This window comes from Lissotriton vulgaris, chromosome 10 (assembly GCF_964263255.1).
Source record: "Lissotriton vulgaris chromosome 10, aLisVul1.2, whole genome shotgun sequence".
In the NCBI taxonomy this organism is placed as follows: domain Eukaryota; kingdom Metazoa; phylum Chordata; class Amphibia; order Caudata; family Salamandridae; genus Lissotriton; species Lissotriton vulgaris.
This window is the reverse complement of record NC_141698.1, coordinates 72,746,693-72,767,220: the sequence shown is the minus strand read 5'-3', so window position 1 is coordinate 72,767,220 and position 20,528 is coordinate 72,746,693. Positions and strand designations below refer to the sequence as shown.

General features: G+C 46.3%; 1 protein-coding gene across 1 annotated transcript in view; it reads left to right on the top strand.

The window, feature by feature from the left end:
* LOC147684691 (uncharacterized) overlaps window positions 1-20,528 on the top strand; it is a 378,108-nt gene that overhangs the window by 138,691 nt on the left and 218,889 nt on the right. The window contains exon 67 of the mRNA XM_086939726.1: window positions 18,556-18,726. Coding sequence (XP_086795852.1) covers window positions 18,556-18,726 — 171 coding nt within the window. The remainder of the gene's footprint in view (window positions 1-18,555; window positions 18,727-20,528) is intronic.

The following is a 20,528-nucleotide window of genomic DNA, read 5'->3' as shown; positions in this document are numbered from 1 at the left end:
GTTCTTGTTGAAAAGAACAACAAAGATATATATATTTTTTTAAATAGAAAGATTGGGATTCCAAGAACAACTACATAATGTATCACTAATGTAGATTTAGTATGTGGCTCCCAGGTCAAAGAATTCCTTCACATTGCTGAAATATCAGATAATGGGGTGAATATGGTTTCCAGTACCTATTTCTTAGCAGGTTGTAGTTATAAATATTTAATACCAGACAGCAAATAAATCAGGGTCTTTATTGTATTTCGGTGTTTGAGAAAACGAGTTACTTACCTGTAACTTCAGTTATCCAGTATTGGTATTTTTCATAGATTCACATGCTTGAATCATCACCGCCATCAACGTGGGAGTCTCACGGTAAAACTATGTTAGGAGTAATTCATTTTACTATAGGCATTCATGCAATGAACAGTCACTGTATTAGCCCATCGATTTTCTTTTGTAAAATGAACAAAAGTTAAAACGCAAACAATCACACATCAGCACCATCTAGAACACTCCACAGAGGCAAGTCCCTCAGATTTTCTACTGCACTTCATTGTGACAGGGAGTCTCCCTGAGCTCTGCTCAGTGTTTCTCTTCATCTTGGATATTTGGATTTCAAAATGTCAGATTCTTCAAAGAAAGGACTCTGCAGACCTTGTGGGTCATGTTGTTAGAAAAGGCTGCACGCTGAGGATTCCCACAAGGATTGTATTTACTGCGTATACACTCTTCATAAGGTCAAAGACTGTAGGATTTGTAGAACTTTCTCTACTAAGACTTCAAAAGGCTGCTTATTTGGTTAGAAAAACTCAAATCTAAATCTTCTGTGCTCTCTGATAAGGAAGGCAGTTTCAGTTCCCAGACATCCTGTGAACTTTCTAAAAAGAGGGATATATCTTTGAAATCTCCCGAGGGAAATAAAACAGCATCAAAAAAGACCAATTGTTAGTCTGCGCGCACTGCCTCAAAAAAAGGGATGCAACCATTCCCTTCTGAGGAAACATTTGCCTCAAAAACTACTTCTAAAGATATGAAAACTTCAGAAGAGACTGTGAAGTCAATCGTCGTCACTGAAAAGATCTTGTTGATGCTAAAAGAGCCTTTGGAATTCATTTCCCAACAGTCGTTGACGACGCTTACATCGTCTATGGAGGCTTTGTTGACTAAGAATAAGCCGACGGAATTTTTGCTGGCTTCAGTGGCATCTAATCCACTGTTGTTGCTAAACTCTTCGTTGGCACCTACAGTCGACTACACCACTTGCGACAACACCTCCACCTTCTTTGACAGCTCCACCATTAACGGCGCCTCCACTGACGGGACCTCTTCCGTCACCGACGACAACTTCTTCATCAATGGTGACAGCTCTGTCGACTGCACCAATAATGACAACACCATTGCTGGCACCATCTTCTCTCTGTCGAAGGTATCTGCATCACCGTCGATGAAGCCTTGGTCGATGCCTCAATTAAAGATACCTTTTTCACCGTACAGATAACACCTGCTTTGTCGCCAAGATTCTTGTCAACTGTGGCTTAGTCAAGAGGTTTTTTCCATTATCCTTCAAGATTTCACCTTTGTCTCCTAGTCAGTTTTTAGAGGAATTGGATGATGAGGGGATGTTCAGTCCAGCTCACAGTCCTTCACAACTCCATGTCAAGTTTCAGCAGGAGGAGGATGAGGATGAATATTATGGGCCCCAATACCACCAATCTATGGACACATCACAATTTATGATGCCACACCAAGAACCAATGATCCAGCTGCCTGTTGCATTGGTACAAGACTTGACAGCTATGTTGCATGACAATCATATCCGTTTCCCTACAGCAGCGGGATCAGCGCAAGTAGCAAAATCTCCACCTCTTGCCACAGATTCTTGACCATTGGTAACGCCTCTTCTGGAATCACAGGTTTCTATACCTGTGAAGCAAGACCAAGTCCTACCGGATGATGAGGCAGAAGAAGGTGAAATTCAAAATGTTTCACCTGTTATTGATGAATGGGAAGATTATTTAATTCCTACGCCTTCTCCTCCAGCTCCTCAGGCACCTGAGGATATTGGCGGCTTCCATGCCTTGATGGAAAAAGCAGCAAATCGTTTTCATTTGCCTATGCCTGTCAAACAGTCTGAATGTTTTTTGTATGATTTTGAAGATCAGTCCAGAAAACCAGTACGTGCAATTCCTATTTTTGATCACATTTGGGAGGAAGGGATTAGGGATTTCGTAGATCCCTACGAAAACATTGTTTAGAAATCTTCCATCTACTCGAAGATAACAAAATCCACATTCTGTTTCTTACGGAAACTTGGCTGGACGAATATTCAGATCCCGATATTATTCAGGCCCTTCCACCTGGATACGCCCTCTCCAGGTTGGATAGGAAAGATGGTAGAGGTGGGGGCATTGCTATAGCCACTAAAGCCCCATTAGAATGTACCCTCTCTCCTACCGTGGTGGACCATAGTGAAGCGGCCTCTTTTACTATTATTACTGGTCCGAATCACTCCTTTTCAGGTATTCTGGTGTACCGCCCCCCTGGACCGCTCTATGATTTTACTCCTACTCTTGTGGAAGCCCTAACCCATCTTGCACTTAAAAAAACTCGAATTGTAGTGCTTGGTGACTTAAACGTCCATTTTGACGACCTCTCGATAAAGAGGCGGCTGACATCAAATCAGAGCTACTCTCCTTAAAACTTGAGTTAAAAAACAGTGATCCGTCACATCAACACGGACATCTATTAGACCCTGTATTTGGAAATTGGAAGGGAATTCAGACCCTATCTCCGCAACCAGTTCCCTGGTCTGATCACTTTATTATCCCTATATCATTCCAACTAGAAAGGACTGAGCAGCACAAACAAAGCTCACAGCGATTTAAACGCAGGAGATGGAAGAACTTCTCTATTGACTCTTTTACAAATACCATCCAGATTGCGGGCCCTCCTAAAGGATCCGATAGTGAGACATCATATGCTCACCTACAGGATTGCATCGCAAAAGCGCTGGATGCTACTGCTCCCATTCGTACTATAACTAATGCCACTAGAACCAAAAAAACTGCCCCGTGGTTCAATCAGGAGCTCCAGCTTGCTAAAACGGCCTGTAAAAAGTTCGAAAGAGAATGGCGTGCTAATTTCTGCCCTGAAATCAAAGCTAGATACAAAACAGCACAAAAGGAATACAACAAAAAGGTACGCACATCCAAAGCATCTTACTACAACAATCGGATTCTGGAAGCTGAAAACTCCTCTAAGGAGCTCTTCCAGATATACAAAGAAATTTCTATAGTCGATTCTAACCCCACCTCCCATAATGATTCAGTGGAAACCTGCAATAAAATTGCCAAGTACTTCTCTGATAAAATTACAAACATTTATGTGAATTTTTCTAGCAATATAAAATCTGGCATTGATTTTAAAGAGAATGAAGATCACATATGCACTCAGTCCCGCCTATGCGTATTCTCTGTACCTCCTGCTGAAACTTTGATAAAAATCTGCAAAAGCATCAAATCCGGCTCGCCACGTGATCCCGCGCCTCCTAAAATTCTAACTGCTAGCCTCTCGGTCTTAGAGCCCCACTTCAGACACATGCTTCAAATATCCTTCTCCACAGCCAGTCTACCAGCAGACTGGAAAAAAGCCATAGTGTTCCCCATCAAAAAAAAACCCAACATGAGTCAGGACATATTGGAGAACCTACGTCCAATCTCCCTACTACCATATCTCGCTAAATTAGCAGAGAAAGTGGCTAATGCCCAACTTATGACCCATCTTGAAACCCAAAATGCCTTTCATACATCACAATCGGGTTTTAGATCGAGCTTCTCCACAGAGACAGCACTCCTAAGAGCTACTGAAACTCTGCGGGAAGGAGCCGACAAGGGCAAAACCATGGCCTTGATCATGCTGGACCTCAGTGCCGCGTTCGACACTGTAGCACATTCCATCTTGCTACAGTGTCTAAACAGAGCGGGGGTCACTAAAGAGGCACTAGGATGGCTGAAAGCTTTCCTTACCAACAGAAGCTTTCAGGTCCAAAGAGGGACTTTTCTCTCGGACAGCATGACACTAGAACAGGGGGTACCCCAGGGCTCTGCCCTGAGCCCCACCCTGTTCAACTTATATATGGCGCCATTGGCAGAGGTGGTCCAATCGTTCGGCGTAGAGCTTGTCTCTTACGCCGACGATACTCAACTCCTGATCTCCCTGTCTCAAGCTCCCTCCTCCGAGGCCGACAATTTCAAATCCTGCATGTGCAAGTTGGCTGTATGGATGACTGAGCACTGCCTCAAATTAAATTGAACAAAAACCGAGGTGCTCATAATAGGTGGGAACAACACAAAATGGACCAAAGACTGGTGGCCTACATGTCTAGGACCCGTACCTACTCCCAGTCAGGAAGCCAAGAATTTGGGTGTCTGGATAGACAACAAGCTCTCCTATGACAGTCATGTCAAAAAAACAGTTGGTAAGTGTTTTGGAGTCATGAAAACGCTTAGCCGCACCCTGGATCTCCTTCCACTGAATTCCAGGCGCACCATGACTCAGGCACTTATTACCTCCCGTATAGATTATGGGAACGTGCTGCTGCTGGGCACTTCCGAAAAAAACATTAGGAAATTACAAGTCCTGCAAAATTCAGCGGCACGTCTTGTGCTAAGACTCCCTCGTAGAGCTCCCTCTAAACCTTCTCTGGATACCCTGCATTGGCTGCCTATCAGCAAGAGGATAGTATTCAAGGCACTCCTCTGGTGCCACAGGATCATTCATCATAAAGCCCCTTCCTACATGTCTGATTTAGCTTCGCTCTATGAACCCAATAGATCCCTACGTTCCAAGGGAACAGGTCTGCTCAAAACAACGCTCCCAAAAAAGGCCAGATTGGGAGGCAGGTCCTTTCGTACTCTTGCGGCCAAGAAGTGGAATACCCTCCCCATGAATATCAGACAGGATAAAAATGAGGCATCCTTTAGAAAACTGTTAAAAACTTATCTTTTTACTCTTTAATTGCTTGTTTTTTGGCTCCACCCTTTTAATACTCTCTCTCCACAGCGCGGGGACACGCCGGGAGGCGTCACCAGGCGCTTTACAAACCCCTATAATAATAATAATAATAATAAAATTATGAAAAGCACCATATTCAGTTTGAGCAGTCCTTCCCAGGATTGATAAAAAATATAAGGCCCAAGATGATGCACCAGCCTGCTTAGTGGGACATCCGAGGCCGGATTCGGTAATTGCTCAGGCTGTACAAAGAAGATCACAAAACCCTTCAGTGCTTATTACTTATACTCCTGATAAAGATGGGCGATGCTTGGACAATATTGGGAAAAGGTTTACCTGCATTGCAGGTGCGTCGATGCGTGCTGCTAATTCCCTGACACTTTTAGGATGATATGACCGCCTGATTGGGTAGGATGTGGCATAATATCTTGAATATTTACCAAACGATAAGAAGCAGGAGGCATGAAAGATTCTAATTGAAGGTGAAATATCAGCATATGAGATTATTGATGTATCCATGGACATGGCTTCCCTTGCTTTTAGACAGTTGATTGGACTGGCAGTTCAATGTACCACTTTCTGCCCTGAGAATGGATGCAGAGCAAGATTGTCGACAGGTCGTTTGATTGCGATGCGAATTTTGGGAGGCAGAGTGATAAGGCCTTACAGGATATTAAAGCGGATACAGATACTGCTAAATCTTTAGGGATGCTTCAATATAGGAAAACACCCTTTCACGGAGCGTGTGGGAGAACATCTTATTCCTTTTGTGGAAATTACCAGAAATACCATCCACAATCATATCAATCTTACCGCTATGGGTATCAGCAACAGTTATACCAAGCACCAATGTCTGCTGCATATTCCAGACAACAGCCCAGAAGGTAAAAAGCTACCCAATCTAGAGACAATACTAGAAAACAGTGACAACATCCCGGCACCTGCTATGACTCCATCCATGACCAATCCAACGCGACCTTCTCTGCATTTCGATCAGTGGAGTCAAATTACAACCGACAAGTGGGTCCTAGACACTATAAAGAATGGCCATACTTTAGAATTTGTGACAGCTCCACCTTCTCATCCACCTCTAAAATGGCTTCCATCTCATCTCCAGTTGTTAAGAAAGGAAGCATACATTATGGTTCAGAAAGGGGCCATAGAAAAAGTTCCTCGTTCTCAGGGTTTTTATTCTCACTTCTTTCTAAAAAAAAGAAAAAGTCAGGGGAATGGAAACCCATTCTGGATTTCAGAAATCTAAAAAAGTATCTGCAGAAAAAATCTGTCCGCAAGGTACCTCTTCAGGAGATACTTTAGCTTCTCAATCACGTGGATTTCATGACAACTCTAGATTTGCAAGATGCATATTTCTATTCCCAATACAACCTAGACATTGAAAATTCCTTTGTTTCAGTGTAGCAGGTGCTAATTTTTAAATTAAAGTCCTCCCGTTTGGTCTCCGCTCAGCCCCACGCCTCTTCACCAGGTGCCTAGCTTCAGTTGCTAATCCTCTCAGCGTCAAGGTCTTCATCTGTTCCCTTATCTCGACAACTGGCTAGTAAAAGCACCGTCTTATCAGCAGGCCTCAAAGGCAACTTTGATCTGCTTACGAATGTTTTGCTCCTCAGTGCTGAGGCTCAATTATCAAAAGTCTGTTCTACAACCGTCTTAAAAGATTACGTTTCTCGGAGCAATTCTGGATACCATGCAAGACAGGGAATTCTTGTCTGCAGAAAGATAAACAAATCCCATCTCTTTAGCGACCAATCTAGCTGGAAGAGAGTTTGCTTCTGTGTGCCTAATAAAATCCCTGCTCGGCATAATATCTTCAATAAATGTGATGGTACCTTACACACGTCTCAAAATGAGATCCTTACAAGAGCAGCTAGACAAGCAATGGCTCTAAGTAACCAGATTGTTCAACGACCTAGTTCGGATAACTCCAACCATGAAAAAAGGCCCTTCTTTGGTGGCAGTCCTCCAAGAATCTCTCGACAAGGTTAACTTTCCGTTCCCCGCTACCGGATTTCATCCTTACCACAGACGCCTCTCTAGAGGGCTGGGGCCCATCTTCAGGATCTCTCGTATAAGAGGCAAGTGGTCCAAATCGCTTGCAAAAATGCACATCAACTTTCTTGAGTTGCGGGCCATTTTCCTATCCTTACAGGCTTTCCCCCAAGGATACAAGGTTCTTCAGTTCTTATACGAACAGACAATACTACATGCATGTATTACCTCAACAAACAGGGAGGTGCATGTTCCCACATTCTATCTTTAGAATCCCACCTCGACGGCAGAGATGATTCAAACATGTGAATCTATGAAAGATCCAATACTGGATAAATAGCACTTAGAAGCAAATAGTGCCTTACCAGTTAATTGGCTCTGGACCAGGACAAAGTCAAGAGTTCAGGCCACCTGCAATGGAGCGTAGGCAAGCTCCAGGACCCATGCTGGGCCCGCTGAGCAAATATACCTTAATCTTTGTCCACAAACAAAGATTAAGATGCGGGGTGCAGCCGGGTGATTCGTCAGTATCAGTCCCACACTCGAGGAAATGTGTTGATTTTCTACTCGCAGCAATGGCAATGCGTTGGTTTCTGAAGATGAAGCAACAGTTCCGTAATGCATTGATTCCATAGCTGATGCACCAGGTTTCTCCACGCTGTCGAAGGGATGCATTGATTGTCCTTCAGCAGTGGCAGCTATGCAGTGGTTCCTATGCAGTGGTTCCAGTGACGCTCTTGGGTCCCAAGTGAGATGCATCTATTCTGTTCCAGCTTCAACAAAGATTCTGCTTATTGAAGAAGAGGTTGCACCAATTCCACTGGAGCAATGACACCGGCACAGGAGCAAGGTTAAAGACTTTGATGTCCCTAAGTCTTTGGCAACAGGAGGCTAGTCAGCTAACCCTTGCAGATCCTTTGGGAGAGTCGGAGGGAGAAGACAGACAGCAGAGAGCACAGCAAGGCAGCAATCTTCCCCAGCAGCTGTCCAGTAAGCAACAATCCTTAGCCCAGCTGTCCTTCTTCTTGTCAAAGATGTTTCAAGTCCATGAATGCACTGAGTTAGTAGGGTTAGAGGTCTAGAACTTATACCCAGGTGTGCCCTTGAAGTGGGGGTTACTTCAAAGAAGGTCCTTTGAAGGGCACACAGGCCTGTTCATCTTGCCCTGGCTCCATGCTCACTACAGGGAGGTATGCAGCCCTTTGGGTATGATCAGAGGACAGCCTATTCATGTGTAAGTGCGAGGCTATGCCCAGCTCCTCCCTCCCTTCTTCCCAGGGAGATGCATGAAGTCACATCCTGCCTTCCTTTGTGTGGGACTGTCTAGAGAGAATACACAAAGTGAACTGTCAACCAGTCCAGCCAGTGACCAGAGACAGGCAGCAGGCACCAAATATCTAAAAGCAGGAAAATGTTCAACTGTCTCAAAGTGGCATTTTCACAATGAATACTACAACTCCAATTTCACCACTAAAGAGGATTTGTCAGTACCAGAGGTACTAAACATGAAAACTCTTCTCTCAATTAGTAATCACAGCATATAAAGTAATAAGGAATTCCCACTGTTAACTTATGAGAGGGGTAGGCCTCTAACCAGTGAAAACAAGTTTGAGAGTTTTTCATTGCCGAGACATGCAAAACCTAAAAGTACATGCCCTTACTTTTTAGTTACATAGCACCCTTCCATTTGAGCTACCTAGGGCCTACCTTAAGGGTGATTTATATGTAATAAAAGGGGAGTTTAAGGCTTAGCAAGGGGTTTTAAATGCCAAGTCGACATGGCAGTGTAAACTGCACACTCAGGCTCTACAGAGGCATGCCGAAAAATGTTTTAAGTGCTACTTGTGGCAAAATATGTGTCGGAGGCCCACTAGTCGCATTTGAGTACAGGCCCTGAGCACATGTAGTGCAAATTACTAGAGACATATAAGTAAATTGAATATATGTCCATTGGATAGGTGCCTGTACTAGCATGTTTAGAAGAGAGAGCACAGAAACTGTAGCACTAGTTAGCAGAAGTAAAATTCCCAGAGTCCTAAATACAACAAAGAAATACGAGGTCAGAAGAATAGGAGGAGGAAGGTGAAAAAAGTTTCGGGTGACCCTTTAGAGAGGGTCATTTTCAAACAAGGGACAAAAAGCTTGGTGCTTGAACCTCCTGCACTAAACCCCAATGGCGCGTTTTTTAGTCAAACGTACCCAGAAGGAGAGTAATTATGAATACAATACAAAATGAATTCAAAATTGGCAAAAGTTGAACTCTCCGGTATGCTTTCTCAAAAAATCATATTTTTAATTGTATGATTCAATCAATCGAGAAACATTTTTATAAAACTCCAAACAGGCAATATGTGTTTCGAGGTAACCCTCTTTATAAAGGCGTATATGGTCATTCCTTGTTGCGGTACACCCACAAGCATCAACTTTGTTCGAAAATCCCCCTGAGATCGGTATCAAGATATTGGGACCTCATCTTCAAGAAAATGATGCAGCGCAGCGCCGCAAGCCATTTAGCTGCGCTGTGCTGAGTCATTTTCAAAGCACAGGGATGCGTCATCAATTAATCAATCAATCAATCAGGGAATTTTAAAGCGGGCAACTCACCTGTGAGAGTCTCAAGGCACTGGTGGGGGGTGGGGGGAGGGATGGGGGGCTGCAGCTCTGGGTTATCCAGAAAGCCAGGTCTTGGGCTCTTCCTGAAGGTGTGCAGAGTAGAAGAGTGTCTGATGTTGACTGGGAGCTCGTTCCAGGCTTTTGCAGCGATTTAGGAGAAGGCTTTTCCACCTGTTCTGGTTCTGCAGATGCGTGGGGTTTCTGCCAGGTTGAGGTCGTCTGAGCGGAAGTTTCTTTTGGGTACGTGGAAAGAGGCTCTTTCATTGAGGTATTTGGGTCCGATGTCGTGGAGTGATTTGCAGGCGTGGGTGAGTAGCTTAAAGGTTACTCTCTTCTCCACGGGAGTCGGTAGAGGTCTCACAGTGTTGGGTCATGTGCTCATGTCGTGGGGTGCCGAGGCAGAGTTTGGCCGCGCTTTTCTGGAAGGTCTGGAGTTTGTGTAGCAGGGATTTGTTGATTCCAGCGTAGAGGGCATTTCCGTAGTTCAGTCAGCTGGTTATGAGTGCGTGGGTGATGGTCTTTCTGGCTTCCGGTGGGATCCACTTGAAGGTTTTGTGGAGGATGCAGAGGGAGTTGAAGCAGGTGGCGGCAACATCACTGGTCAAGGGGAGAGTGGAGTTGAGGATGATGCTGACGTTCTGGAAGTGATTTGTAGGGGCCGGTGGGCTTCCGAGGGCGGGGCCCAGGTGTTGTCCCAAGCAGTGGAGGAGGATCCAAGGACGAGGACCTCTGTCTTCTCCAGGTTGAGCTTTAGGCAGCTGCTGCTCATCCAGGGTGTGACATATTTCATTCCTTCCTGGAAGCTGAGTCTGGTGTCTTCGGGGTTCTTCATGAGGGGAAGGATGAACTGGGTGTCGTCAGTGTAGGATACTATTCTAAGTCCATGCTGTCTGACGATGGCAGTGAGGGGGAGCATGTAGATGTTGAAGAGCGTGGAGCTGAGCGATGATCCATGTGGTACTCCGCAGTAGATTTCTGTGGGTTCGGAGAGGAAGGGTGGGAGCCTGATTCTTTGGGTTCTGCTGGCGAGAAAGGAGAAGATCCAGTCGAGAGCGGTTCCCTGTATGCTGGCATCATGGAGTCTGGCTGCAGTGGGAGATGGTGTTGAAGGCTGAGGAGCGGTTTAGCAGGATGAGGGCCGCGGTGTGGCCCTGGTCAAGGAGTATGCGGATGTTGTCGGTGGCGACAAGGAGGGCGGGCTCGGTGGTGTGGTTGCTGCAGAATCTGGACTGGGAAGAGTCAAGGATGGTGTTCTCTTCAATGAAGGTAGTTAGCTGGACGTTGACGATTTCTCTGTGACCTTGGCTGCGAAGGGAAGGAGAGCTTGACCTCTGCCTGCTTCCAGTCGTCATGGAAAATGCAGGATGCCAAGGTGGTGTTGATGGTGCGGTGCAGCTCGGGTGCTATGGTGGCGACGGCTCTGTGGAAGATGTGTGGTGGGCAGGGGTCCCCGGGGGCTCCTGAGTGGGGGATGTATGATGTTACAACGCGATCATTTAGATTGTGGTACATTACATTGCTGTTTTTACAACACAAGTCATTACCACCACTTGCGCTGTAGGGCGCTGGACTTAGGAATAGTATGATTTACTATTCCAACTCCATCCTACGTACAGTAGGGAAGGTGTTGGAAAAGTAAATCACACTATTCTTTTATCTAGAGCGCCCTCCAGTGCAAGTCGTGGTAACGACTTGCATTGTAAAAGCGGCAATGTAAATGTCTTGCAGTGTTTTGACCGCGTTGTTAAGGTTGTTTCCCCTGAGTGGGTGCTCTTCATGGTCGTGGTAGTATCTTCTATGGTGACCGGGGTCCAGGTGCTGATGGTGGGCTGGCTGTCATCGCTGAAGGGGATGGTGGTTTCTGGAACCTGTTAGCTGAAGTTGTCATAGACGGTCTTGATTTTCAGGTGAAAGTAAGAGCTGAGCTTGTTGTAGAGGTCCAGGGAGGGTGTGACGTCCTTGGCTTCGCTGGGGGTTTGGTGAGTTGCTGGATGATGTTAAAAAGTTCCTTCGAATTGCTAGAGTTGGTGAGGATTTTGATATGGATAAAGGTCCTCTTGGTGGATCTTATGAGTTGGTGGTATTCTGTTGTGGTGTTCTAGTAGGCGGTCTGGTCTTCAGTGGTTTTGCTGTTTTTCCATCATTTTTTGAGGCGTCTGTGGGCGCGTCTGGCTTCTTGGAAGTCGGTGGTGAACAAAGTGGCCTTCAGGGGGTGCTGTCTGTCAGGGATGTGGAGGGGTGCAAGCTTGTCTGCGCAGCTAGAGATCCAGTGGTGTAGTTCCTTGGCTGCAGAGTTGGCGTCGGTCGTAACAGAGGTGAGGTTGTGGATGAGGTTGGAATTGAGGTGCTTCTCTGTGAACTTGCTCCAATTCCTTTGTTGTGGGTGCGGCATGGGCTTGTGAGTGGTGGAGGTGTTGAAAGAGAATTGTGTGCAGTGGTGGTCTGTTCAGAGGGGCTCAGAAGTGTGGCTGAAGCGGATGTTATTCCCTCCTGTGAAGATGGGGTTGAGGGTGTGTCCTGCCTTGTATGTGGGGGTTGTCACATACACATGGGCGGCGAAGTCAGGGTCGCTGCGGTTGTCAAGGTGGAAGTTCAGGTCTCCGAAGAGTATGTAGTCCATGGCGTGGGGTGCGATGAGGTCCACAATGGTAGTGATGAAAGAGTAGCGAAGCCCGGGGGGTCTGTAGGCGAGGGTGCTCCGAAGCGTGGTTCTGGGGCGGGTCAGAATCTAGAAGTGGAGATGTTCGGTGTTGGAGAGGGGCCCGCTCATGCTGTCGGTGGAGAGTGGGAGGAAGCTCTTGTGTGCAATGGCGAGTCCTCCTACTGGGCGGTGGGGGCGGTCCTTCCTCTGGATCTTGCATCCGTTGGGGATGGCGGTGGCGATGTCGGGGCAGAGGAAGCTTTGGTCCAGGTTTCCGTGAAAAGGCATTGTCTGGTAAGAGGGTGTCAAGGAGGTGCCAGATCTCTACCGCATGTCTGTGCAGGTACCGCACGTTGAGGAGTATACACTTCACGGCTTTTGTGGTGTTGGCGTCCAGCGTGGGGGCAGCGGTTGTCATGGTGCGAAGGGTAGTGAAGGTTCGGCGGCAGCAACGGCATGAGAACTGGCCGTAGGTGGTGTTCGGTGTCGACAGCTGGCAGTTGTTATTCTTTCCAAGGGTGAGTGAGAGGAGGGCCGCTGGGTCTTAGCGGCAGGTGGCCGGAGAACCAGGGTCTCTGGCGCTGGTCGCGGTCGGTTCGTGGACGGGTGCAAATGGGCTTGCCTTTGGCACTCCCATGGCACAGCCGTGCAGCGGCCACCAATGAATAGGAGAAAGGGGGAGGGAAGTGCAGCTAAGAGGCGAAAGGGGAAACCCGGCGGGTGGAGATGCCGCGGGGGTAGCAGCGCCAAAAAACAGGCACGGAGGGCACAAAAGGAGGATTAGGGGGCAAAATAAATTTACACTAAGGCAGTAAAAATCCAAATAAAATGCAGAAGAGACCACAATGGCACAGGGGCAATAGTCAGACTCAACCCCCTACCAGCGGGGAGGTAGAAGGGGCCGCGGCAGAGGCACAGTCAGCGGAGCTGCACGGGCGGAGAGCTGAGTTACTGACCAGGAGGTCAGAGGTCATATTAACAACAATATGATGCATCTCTGCTCTTTCAATGCGCTGGTGCACAATTCGCTGACATGTGCCTACGCAGGCACCCTTGCGTCATATTGGAACGGTGCCCGTGCTGCTGGGATGATTGTTTTGTGCAGGAAGGGACACCTTCCTGCAGAAAAACAATCATTAATGGTATGTTCCTTTTTTTCTATGAGTGCTACAGAATGCAGCATGTATAGAAAGAGGAAAAAACTAGGAGAAATAAAAATATTTCTCGTTATGCCATTACCGCCCCTGGGGAGGCATAGGAGTCTGGCGCATTCCCAGTTTTACAAAATGTTGTAAATCTGTGAAAGCTACAACGTGGATCCGGAGAAGCAGTTCCTCTGGCTTTTTCTTTGGCCTTCTACGCCATTTTTTCATCTAGAACAGTGTGCCTTTTTTCTATGCCTTCTTGTTTTAAACCTTTAGAATCTTGTGCTCGACTGATGGCGGGCAGGGACCCTCATTATGTTAGCATTTGGTGCTTGGTCGCCCTCTACGACTCCGAGGAGTGCAAAGTCTGTCAACAAATGAATCCAAAGGCATTGGTTGAGCGACAGATAAAGCTCCTGACGGCACAGTTGTCGAAATCCGCTGAATTAAAAGGATCTCGGTCTCCTTCCCGATCAACGGTCCCTTCACAGAGCCGTTCTCGTAGACTTCGCTCACTCTGCACGTCCTGGGGTAAGTCACTTTGCAAACAGTTGAAGTGCAGCATCTCCAGGGTTTGTCGTCTCACGATGTGGTTTCCCACGGCTGGTCACGCTTTCCAGCTCAAGACCCCGTGCAAGAGTCTCTCCCGTGCCTCCCTGCCTTTCCTGGAACCGGGTCCTCCTTAACCCAAATGAGAGATTATTATTGTCCTCTCCACGCAATCTTTGGGTCTTCACCTTCCCCTGGAGCACCTTCGGGCCCTAAGAAGGTGACAGATGTTTTAACTGTCGCCATCTGGCCAGGTTCACCCTCAGCTGCAGTTAGGCCCTTATGCACATCGACGACAGTGCACAGCCCTTCAGGGTTCACACATGCAGCCCCTATAGACTCTGACTTAGCTCTGGGGCTTGCTTCTACAGCGCCAATCCCCTCTGACTCTGTGCGGGTGCATGACCCTTAGGGACTCGCTTTTGAGACTCTGACCAACTCGCACCTCATACTGTCCACAGTGCCATCATAGGCCTTTCCACTGTCTTCTCCTGATGTCGGTACGACACCAGATTGGTGTCAATTCACGTTGGGTGAGAGCTTATGCATGAGGGTTCGGTGGAACCATTTTTAGAAGAAAATGAGGAAGGGATAGGTCTTGTGCTCCCAATGCCTGTGGTTCATCCTGTGGTGGATAGTTGGAATGCTGATTTGGGTGAAGCAGGCGGGTTAGTCTTTCCCTGCTTCTGGCCTGCTTTCTCTTCCTGGCCTAGCCACGGAGGACAGTTCCTCTTTGGCTCACATGTTGGAAAGGGTGGCTGTAGTTTTAGATTCATCTCTTCCTTCGGTGGGAAAGTCTTTGGACCCCATTATGGGAGTTCTTCATCTAGGCCAATCAGGTTTTGAGCCGTTATTGCCCTTTTGTGAGTCCTGCATGATGTTTTGTTAAGGGCTTGGTCTAAGCCAGATACTGGTCCTCCTGTGGACCACTGTATTGTCCACAAGCACCACCCTGCCGCCACCAACCCTGATTGTCTCGTACGCCGATCCACACACCTCAATTTTGTAGTGCAGGTTGCTACTGTTTCTCATGATTTAGATTATCTGCCCCATACTCTGCTTGATAGAGATTCCTGGAGACTGGACTCTTCTTGGAAGTATATTTTCTGTTCCAACCGCAGGGCTGGACTGGCTACCGGGCGTTTTGGTGTGCTGCCGAGCTGGGGGCTAATTTTACTTAGGTGAGGGCTGATTACGTTGATGGAGACCTGCATGTGCTTCGAAGTAAACAAAGCAAAACAAATGTTTTTCAGCACATGCAGGTTCCCATCAACGAAATCAGCCCCCATATCGACAGCACACCAAAACGCCCGGTAGCCAGTCCAGCCCTGTCCACCAGTGCTGCTTTACATTCCATTAACACACCTTGCGCCCTCAGGCATTTTTCTTATGCCTTATGGGATTCGTTGGCCTGGCTGTTGCCATCTCTCAGATGCTAATCGGAACGATCTGGCCCAGTTGATTTCAGATGAGCAGCAGGCTGCTAAATTAATCATTTGGTGTGGTATGCATGCCACCAATTCGGTTGGCCAAGCCATGGCTTCGTCTGTGGCGTTGAGCTGGTGGGCTTGGCTTCGTACCACTCAGTTTTCGCAGGCAGTCAATCCACTTTAGTTGACATGCCTTTTCATGGCCTCCATTTATTTGGCACCCATGCTGTCTCCGCGTTGTGCCGTTTTCGAGGCAGTAGGGTTGGTGCAGACACTTAGCTCTGTTTACCTTCTCGCAACCGTCATTGTTATTCTACGGCTGAGTTGGTCATGTCCAGCTTGTTATTCTGTTTTGTGTCACTGACTTGCATCTGTGTTCTGGTATGCATTTTGGAGGGCCCCTATGTGGGTCAGCTCATATAGCATGTCACCCAGAGTGGTGTTCCTGTTTCTGCAGGTCTTATTCTTCTTTGTATTTACACTGCAGATGTCAAGTTGTCTTTTTTGTGATCTTATGTGGGTCTTCTTCCTATTAAATAGTGTTTTCTCTTATTTCTGCTGAAGTGCTCCTCAACCAGGAGATTATTTTCAATGGTATTTCTTTCATAATCGAGCTTGATTACCTGTGTTACCTGCTCTTAGGGGTACTTGCGGTAGGCGTATTGCCATGCGTTTGACTAATTTGCTATCCCTCACGGGATACTGTGGCTTGTTTTCACCTTGTGGAAGGTTGTGTACAGTTTGTTGAGATGCCACTCGGTGCATCGTTTGTCCTTCTTGATTCTCTTAGGGAGCACCCTTTGTAAATGGAGTTTCTACTGAAGCAGTGGAACATATGGTAGGGTCTCTACTCTGCAATCCACATTCTGGGCCTTACCAGTGATTTCCATTAGGGCATCTTTTCTCTTCTGTTCTCATTTTCTTTCGGGGGACTTTCTTACCTTTCATCAGTAGGTTACAGAATGTTACTCCCTCTGTTCTCTTTTCATCCTGCTGATCTCCTTTATTGCTAGTCTATTCCCTATTCTTTATTGGTGTGGTCGTGCATGTGAGAGGGATGTATGACGTTACAACGCATACCATTACAACTACCTACCATTACAACGCGACCATTACAACGCATACCATTACAACGCATAGCGCTTAGAGGTGCTGGATAGTGGTAAGTATAATTTACTATTCCAACTCCAGTCCCCGTGGACACTAGGGAAGGTGTTGGATAGTAAATTAAACTTATTCCCTATCCTAGAGCGCCCCCAGCGCAATGCGTTGTAATGGTATGCGTTGTAAAAGTTGCGTTGTAATGGTAGGTAGTTGTAAAAGTTGCGTTGTAACAGGTGTATACCATGTGGGGTCTAAGATTCTCTATCCCTCCTTCTTTTTACAACCGACCTCATGTCCTTGTTCTGACTTTTGTATATATGCAACTTAGTTTTCCTTGCTGCCTCTATTTTGTATGTGTGAAAAAACAAGGGGCAAGTCTCTATTTTGCGTGGTATCAAGGTGTTTACATTTCTCTTCACTTGCCATGCTCCTTCTGTGGGTGAATGGCTTTATCCATCTGTATATGTTTTTTTACTACTGGTTGCTAACTAATCGTTCAGTCTTTAGGCTTCCTTTCCTGTAGGTTTGGCTGTTCTTTTACAGGCGGTTCTGTTCGGTTGTGCTATTCGATGTCATATAGCCTTCAGGAATCTGTTTGTAACACTGGTGTCACTTGTGGAGTTCCTTTCTTCATTAGGTGATTTTTTTCCCACTTTGCGGTGATTTTCACTTCGTTTTGCTGCAGTTGTGTCAATTCTTTGGATACACAACGTTTGGCATATTATGCACATAATTTGGTCCTGGCACTTGCTTTTCCTTTCATTCAGGGCTTACAAGTCACTGCCCTTCTCTTTCATGGAACTGCTGTTTCTCTCATAAATATATATTGTTTTTACTTCACTCCTATTCATGAGGTAGGTCAATTTTCAATCCACTAGGAATCGCTATTTTTTAAATTAAAACTTTTATACATTATAATTTGCGATTTGGTAAAAATCTCATTTTTATAAATTGCAGTTACTAATCTTGACACATATGGCCCGAAGCTTTCAAATGTGTTTTTTTGGTTAGTTTGTTTTATTTCTTTTGCATAATCCAATCTATTCTGAATCCCACAGGGCTTGGCCTGCGGCTAACCCACCATGTGCAGTCAACTCCTGCTGCACATTGCCAGAGTGCAACTGTGGTTGTCTGCAAGGACTGGCCACCAGCCAGACTCTCGGCCCAACCCCAGGCACCCAGCACCTCCTGTGCATTGTCTTCAACTGTAAACACCGAAGGGTAACTGCAGTGCCTGACCTGTAACCAAGCCCAGCTCCCAAACCAATGTCGACAGTCAACTGCATGCGCAGCTGCCGCCTGGCACCTCTTTAGAGGGTATAGAGATCTCTGATAGGCAGGCAGAGACTCTAAATACAGCCAGCGGTAGTCCATAGAGTTAACCTATTGCCAACACCTATGGTCTTTGCCCGAGCACAGTGGGATTGACTGCAGGACCTGGTGACAGCCATGCCCTGCAAACAACCTGGCACCGGCTGTCTACTGCTGTTGCACACGGCCTTTAGAGACCGCAGCCCAACTAGCACTTTTTAACCCCTTCACTGAGGCGGCTATTCCGCCGCAGTGCTAAGGGGGAGAGGGCCGCACGGCGGTCCTGTGCTCGTGACGGAACCGCCCCGTCACGGCACGCGGGTGAGCTGTGCTTGTGACGTAACGTTTCCGTCACGGCCCTGCCCGCCCAATAGAACGCGCCGCGCAGGCGCGGAATTCACGCCGCGCGGTGAGCGGGGTGTGACGGAACCGTCCGTCACCAGCGCAGCCCACCCGAGGCTCGTGACGGAACGGTTTCGTCACGAGCATGGGAGGGGTTAAAATGCTTATATCATAAAAAATCTTGCTTTTGGAAGAGTACCTCAGCTACTGTTGGATGGCCTGAAACGCTGCCGCATAAAAATGAAATAATGTTATATCCTTGTACTCAAATTGGAAAAAAGTTAGAAGAGTTGCATCTTAAGTGTCAACAATCACAGGAATGTTATAGGATTACATAGTGTGTACATATATGCATTTTTCCATAAGTATTATGTGGTGTACGACTGATGTATTTTATTTTCTCCCTACATAGATGACTAGTCCAGCTAATCTTACTTCAACAGAACTGGCTGATGCTACGTTTCTTGCAGACGCTCTGAGAAATTCCACTTTAATTAACAACATCCTGGGACAAATTAATAAAATTACAAGCTATGAATTTCTTTCTGGCTATCTTGAAGGAGTAACTAGCAGCTTCTGTCAAGTAAGTATAAAACTTAAACGTATAAGTAAAATTGCCTTTACAAGTTCTTTGTGTCATAGCTCGTGCACTGAGGCCTAGTTACTGATTAGGCCAACACTAGATTTAAACAGATTCTAAAAGAATAGAGTTAGTCATAGTGATTATATCACATGCAATTTAATAAAGAAATCATGCATCTTTCATGGTGAATACATTGATTATAATCCAGCTGAACATACGAGTGACTCTCATTAACCACTTACTGCAAATGATTTTAAAAAGTGCACACATATGGATACAGTTAATCACATACTAGGTACAAACGTTGCATATGAAAGGTGGGGGCACTAAAGTATTCTGCTCCAACTCCACCCATGGGTTCATCCTCAGCCCTGTGAACTCCATTTTTGATCAATAGAAATGAAAAGGCATGAGTGGCGTATTCGCAAATTGAATTTTGACTAGCGTTTAGTAGTACTACAGTAGTACTACTAAAGTGTTCAAAATGCTATTCACAAAGCTCCATGCCTCGGTTCTGCCTCCAACTCTCCTATACCTTTCTGTGAGGATATTTCTGACCGACTGAGGAGCATAGCACATCTACATATACTTTTTTGTAATACATTTGGCAGAGGGAGTAGTGACTGGAAAATGGGGAACCTTTATGAATTAAGGGGAGGGATTACGGAAGGAGTAAGGAGGGATTTAGGAAGGTTATGGAGGGATTTTGGGAGGGACAAAACACCTACACACTGCAAGAGAGTAAGCCTACTGCAAAGCTCAAACTGCACTTTTCTAATTTTGTGGAGGCTTTAGTCAGCTGACCTAGGTTTCTCCTTGAAACCAAGGCCTAAAGTAGTGTGATGCTACATACCTTGCAACTATTGATCTCTTGAAAATGTAGACTGCGTACCCTTATGATACTCTCGAGATCAAGGACCTCCCAATGCTATAGATCTTCACTGGTGTACTCCTCCTTTTTATCAATTTGGCATTTCTATAGGATTTAGAAGGGAGTTCTGCCACTGGAACATTTTCTGCACTGGACCCATTAAACTTCATCCAAAAAGAACCCAAACCCATAGTAAATGTACTCGAGACCAGAGCTGGAGTAAATTCAGCACCTCACATGGCCAATCAAAGGCAATGCAACACCGTCCCATAAAAAGAGATGGAGGTAGTGACTAAAAACACAACTCATAGGAAATAGTGTTAAATTAAATGTAATTATTTAAACTATTTAAATATGAATATACTAACAGCTGAAAGATAAGACTTAGCAGCAACCTGCTTTCCCCTTCCTTGATATTTTCTGAGACACACACACACACACACACAGAAAGTTAATGCAATTGTAAAAGTAGGTTTAGGCAACACCTATACATCCCAAAAATCATTGCGGAAACCTCATACCAAATGTCAAGAAAAAGGGAACACATTTGTGTTTATGGAAACATGGCTTATAGAGGAAATAGTTCCTTATGCTCAATGAAGGACCAGATTACAAGTTCACTCTCAAAAGCAGAGAAGCCAGAAGGGGGCGTGGCTTAACCAGCCACGATGGCGGACACGTTCCGCTGAGGCTCGGAGCCATGGCCCGATAAGCGTCATCCATCCGCCACAACGGGGGCTTGCAAATCAACCAGAGAACTCTTGCCAGGTCCCTGAACACCGGACACACCGCCTGGAACCACTGTGGGGCGGAGGACAGGCTTAGACAGACACTCACGGATGGCCGCGGGGTCGAGAGCCAGATCCCAACATGGCGCCCTCCTGGTAGCGGACGTAAGCATTATCGTGCCTCAGAGAGCCGAGAGCCTGGG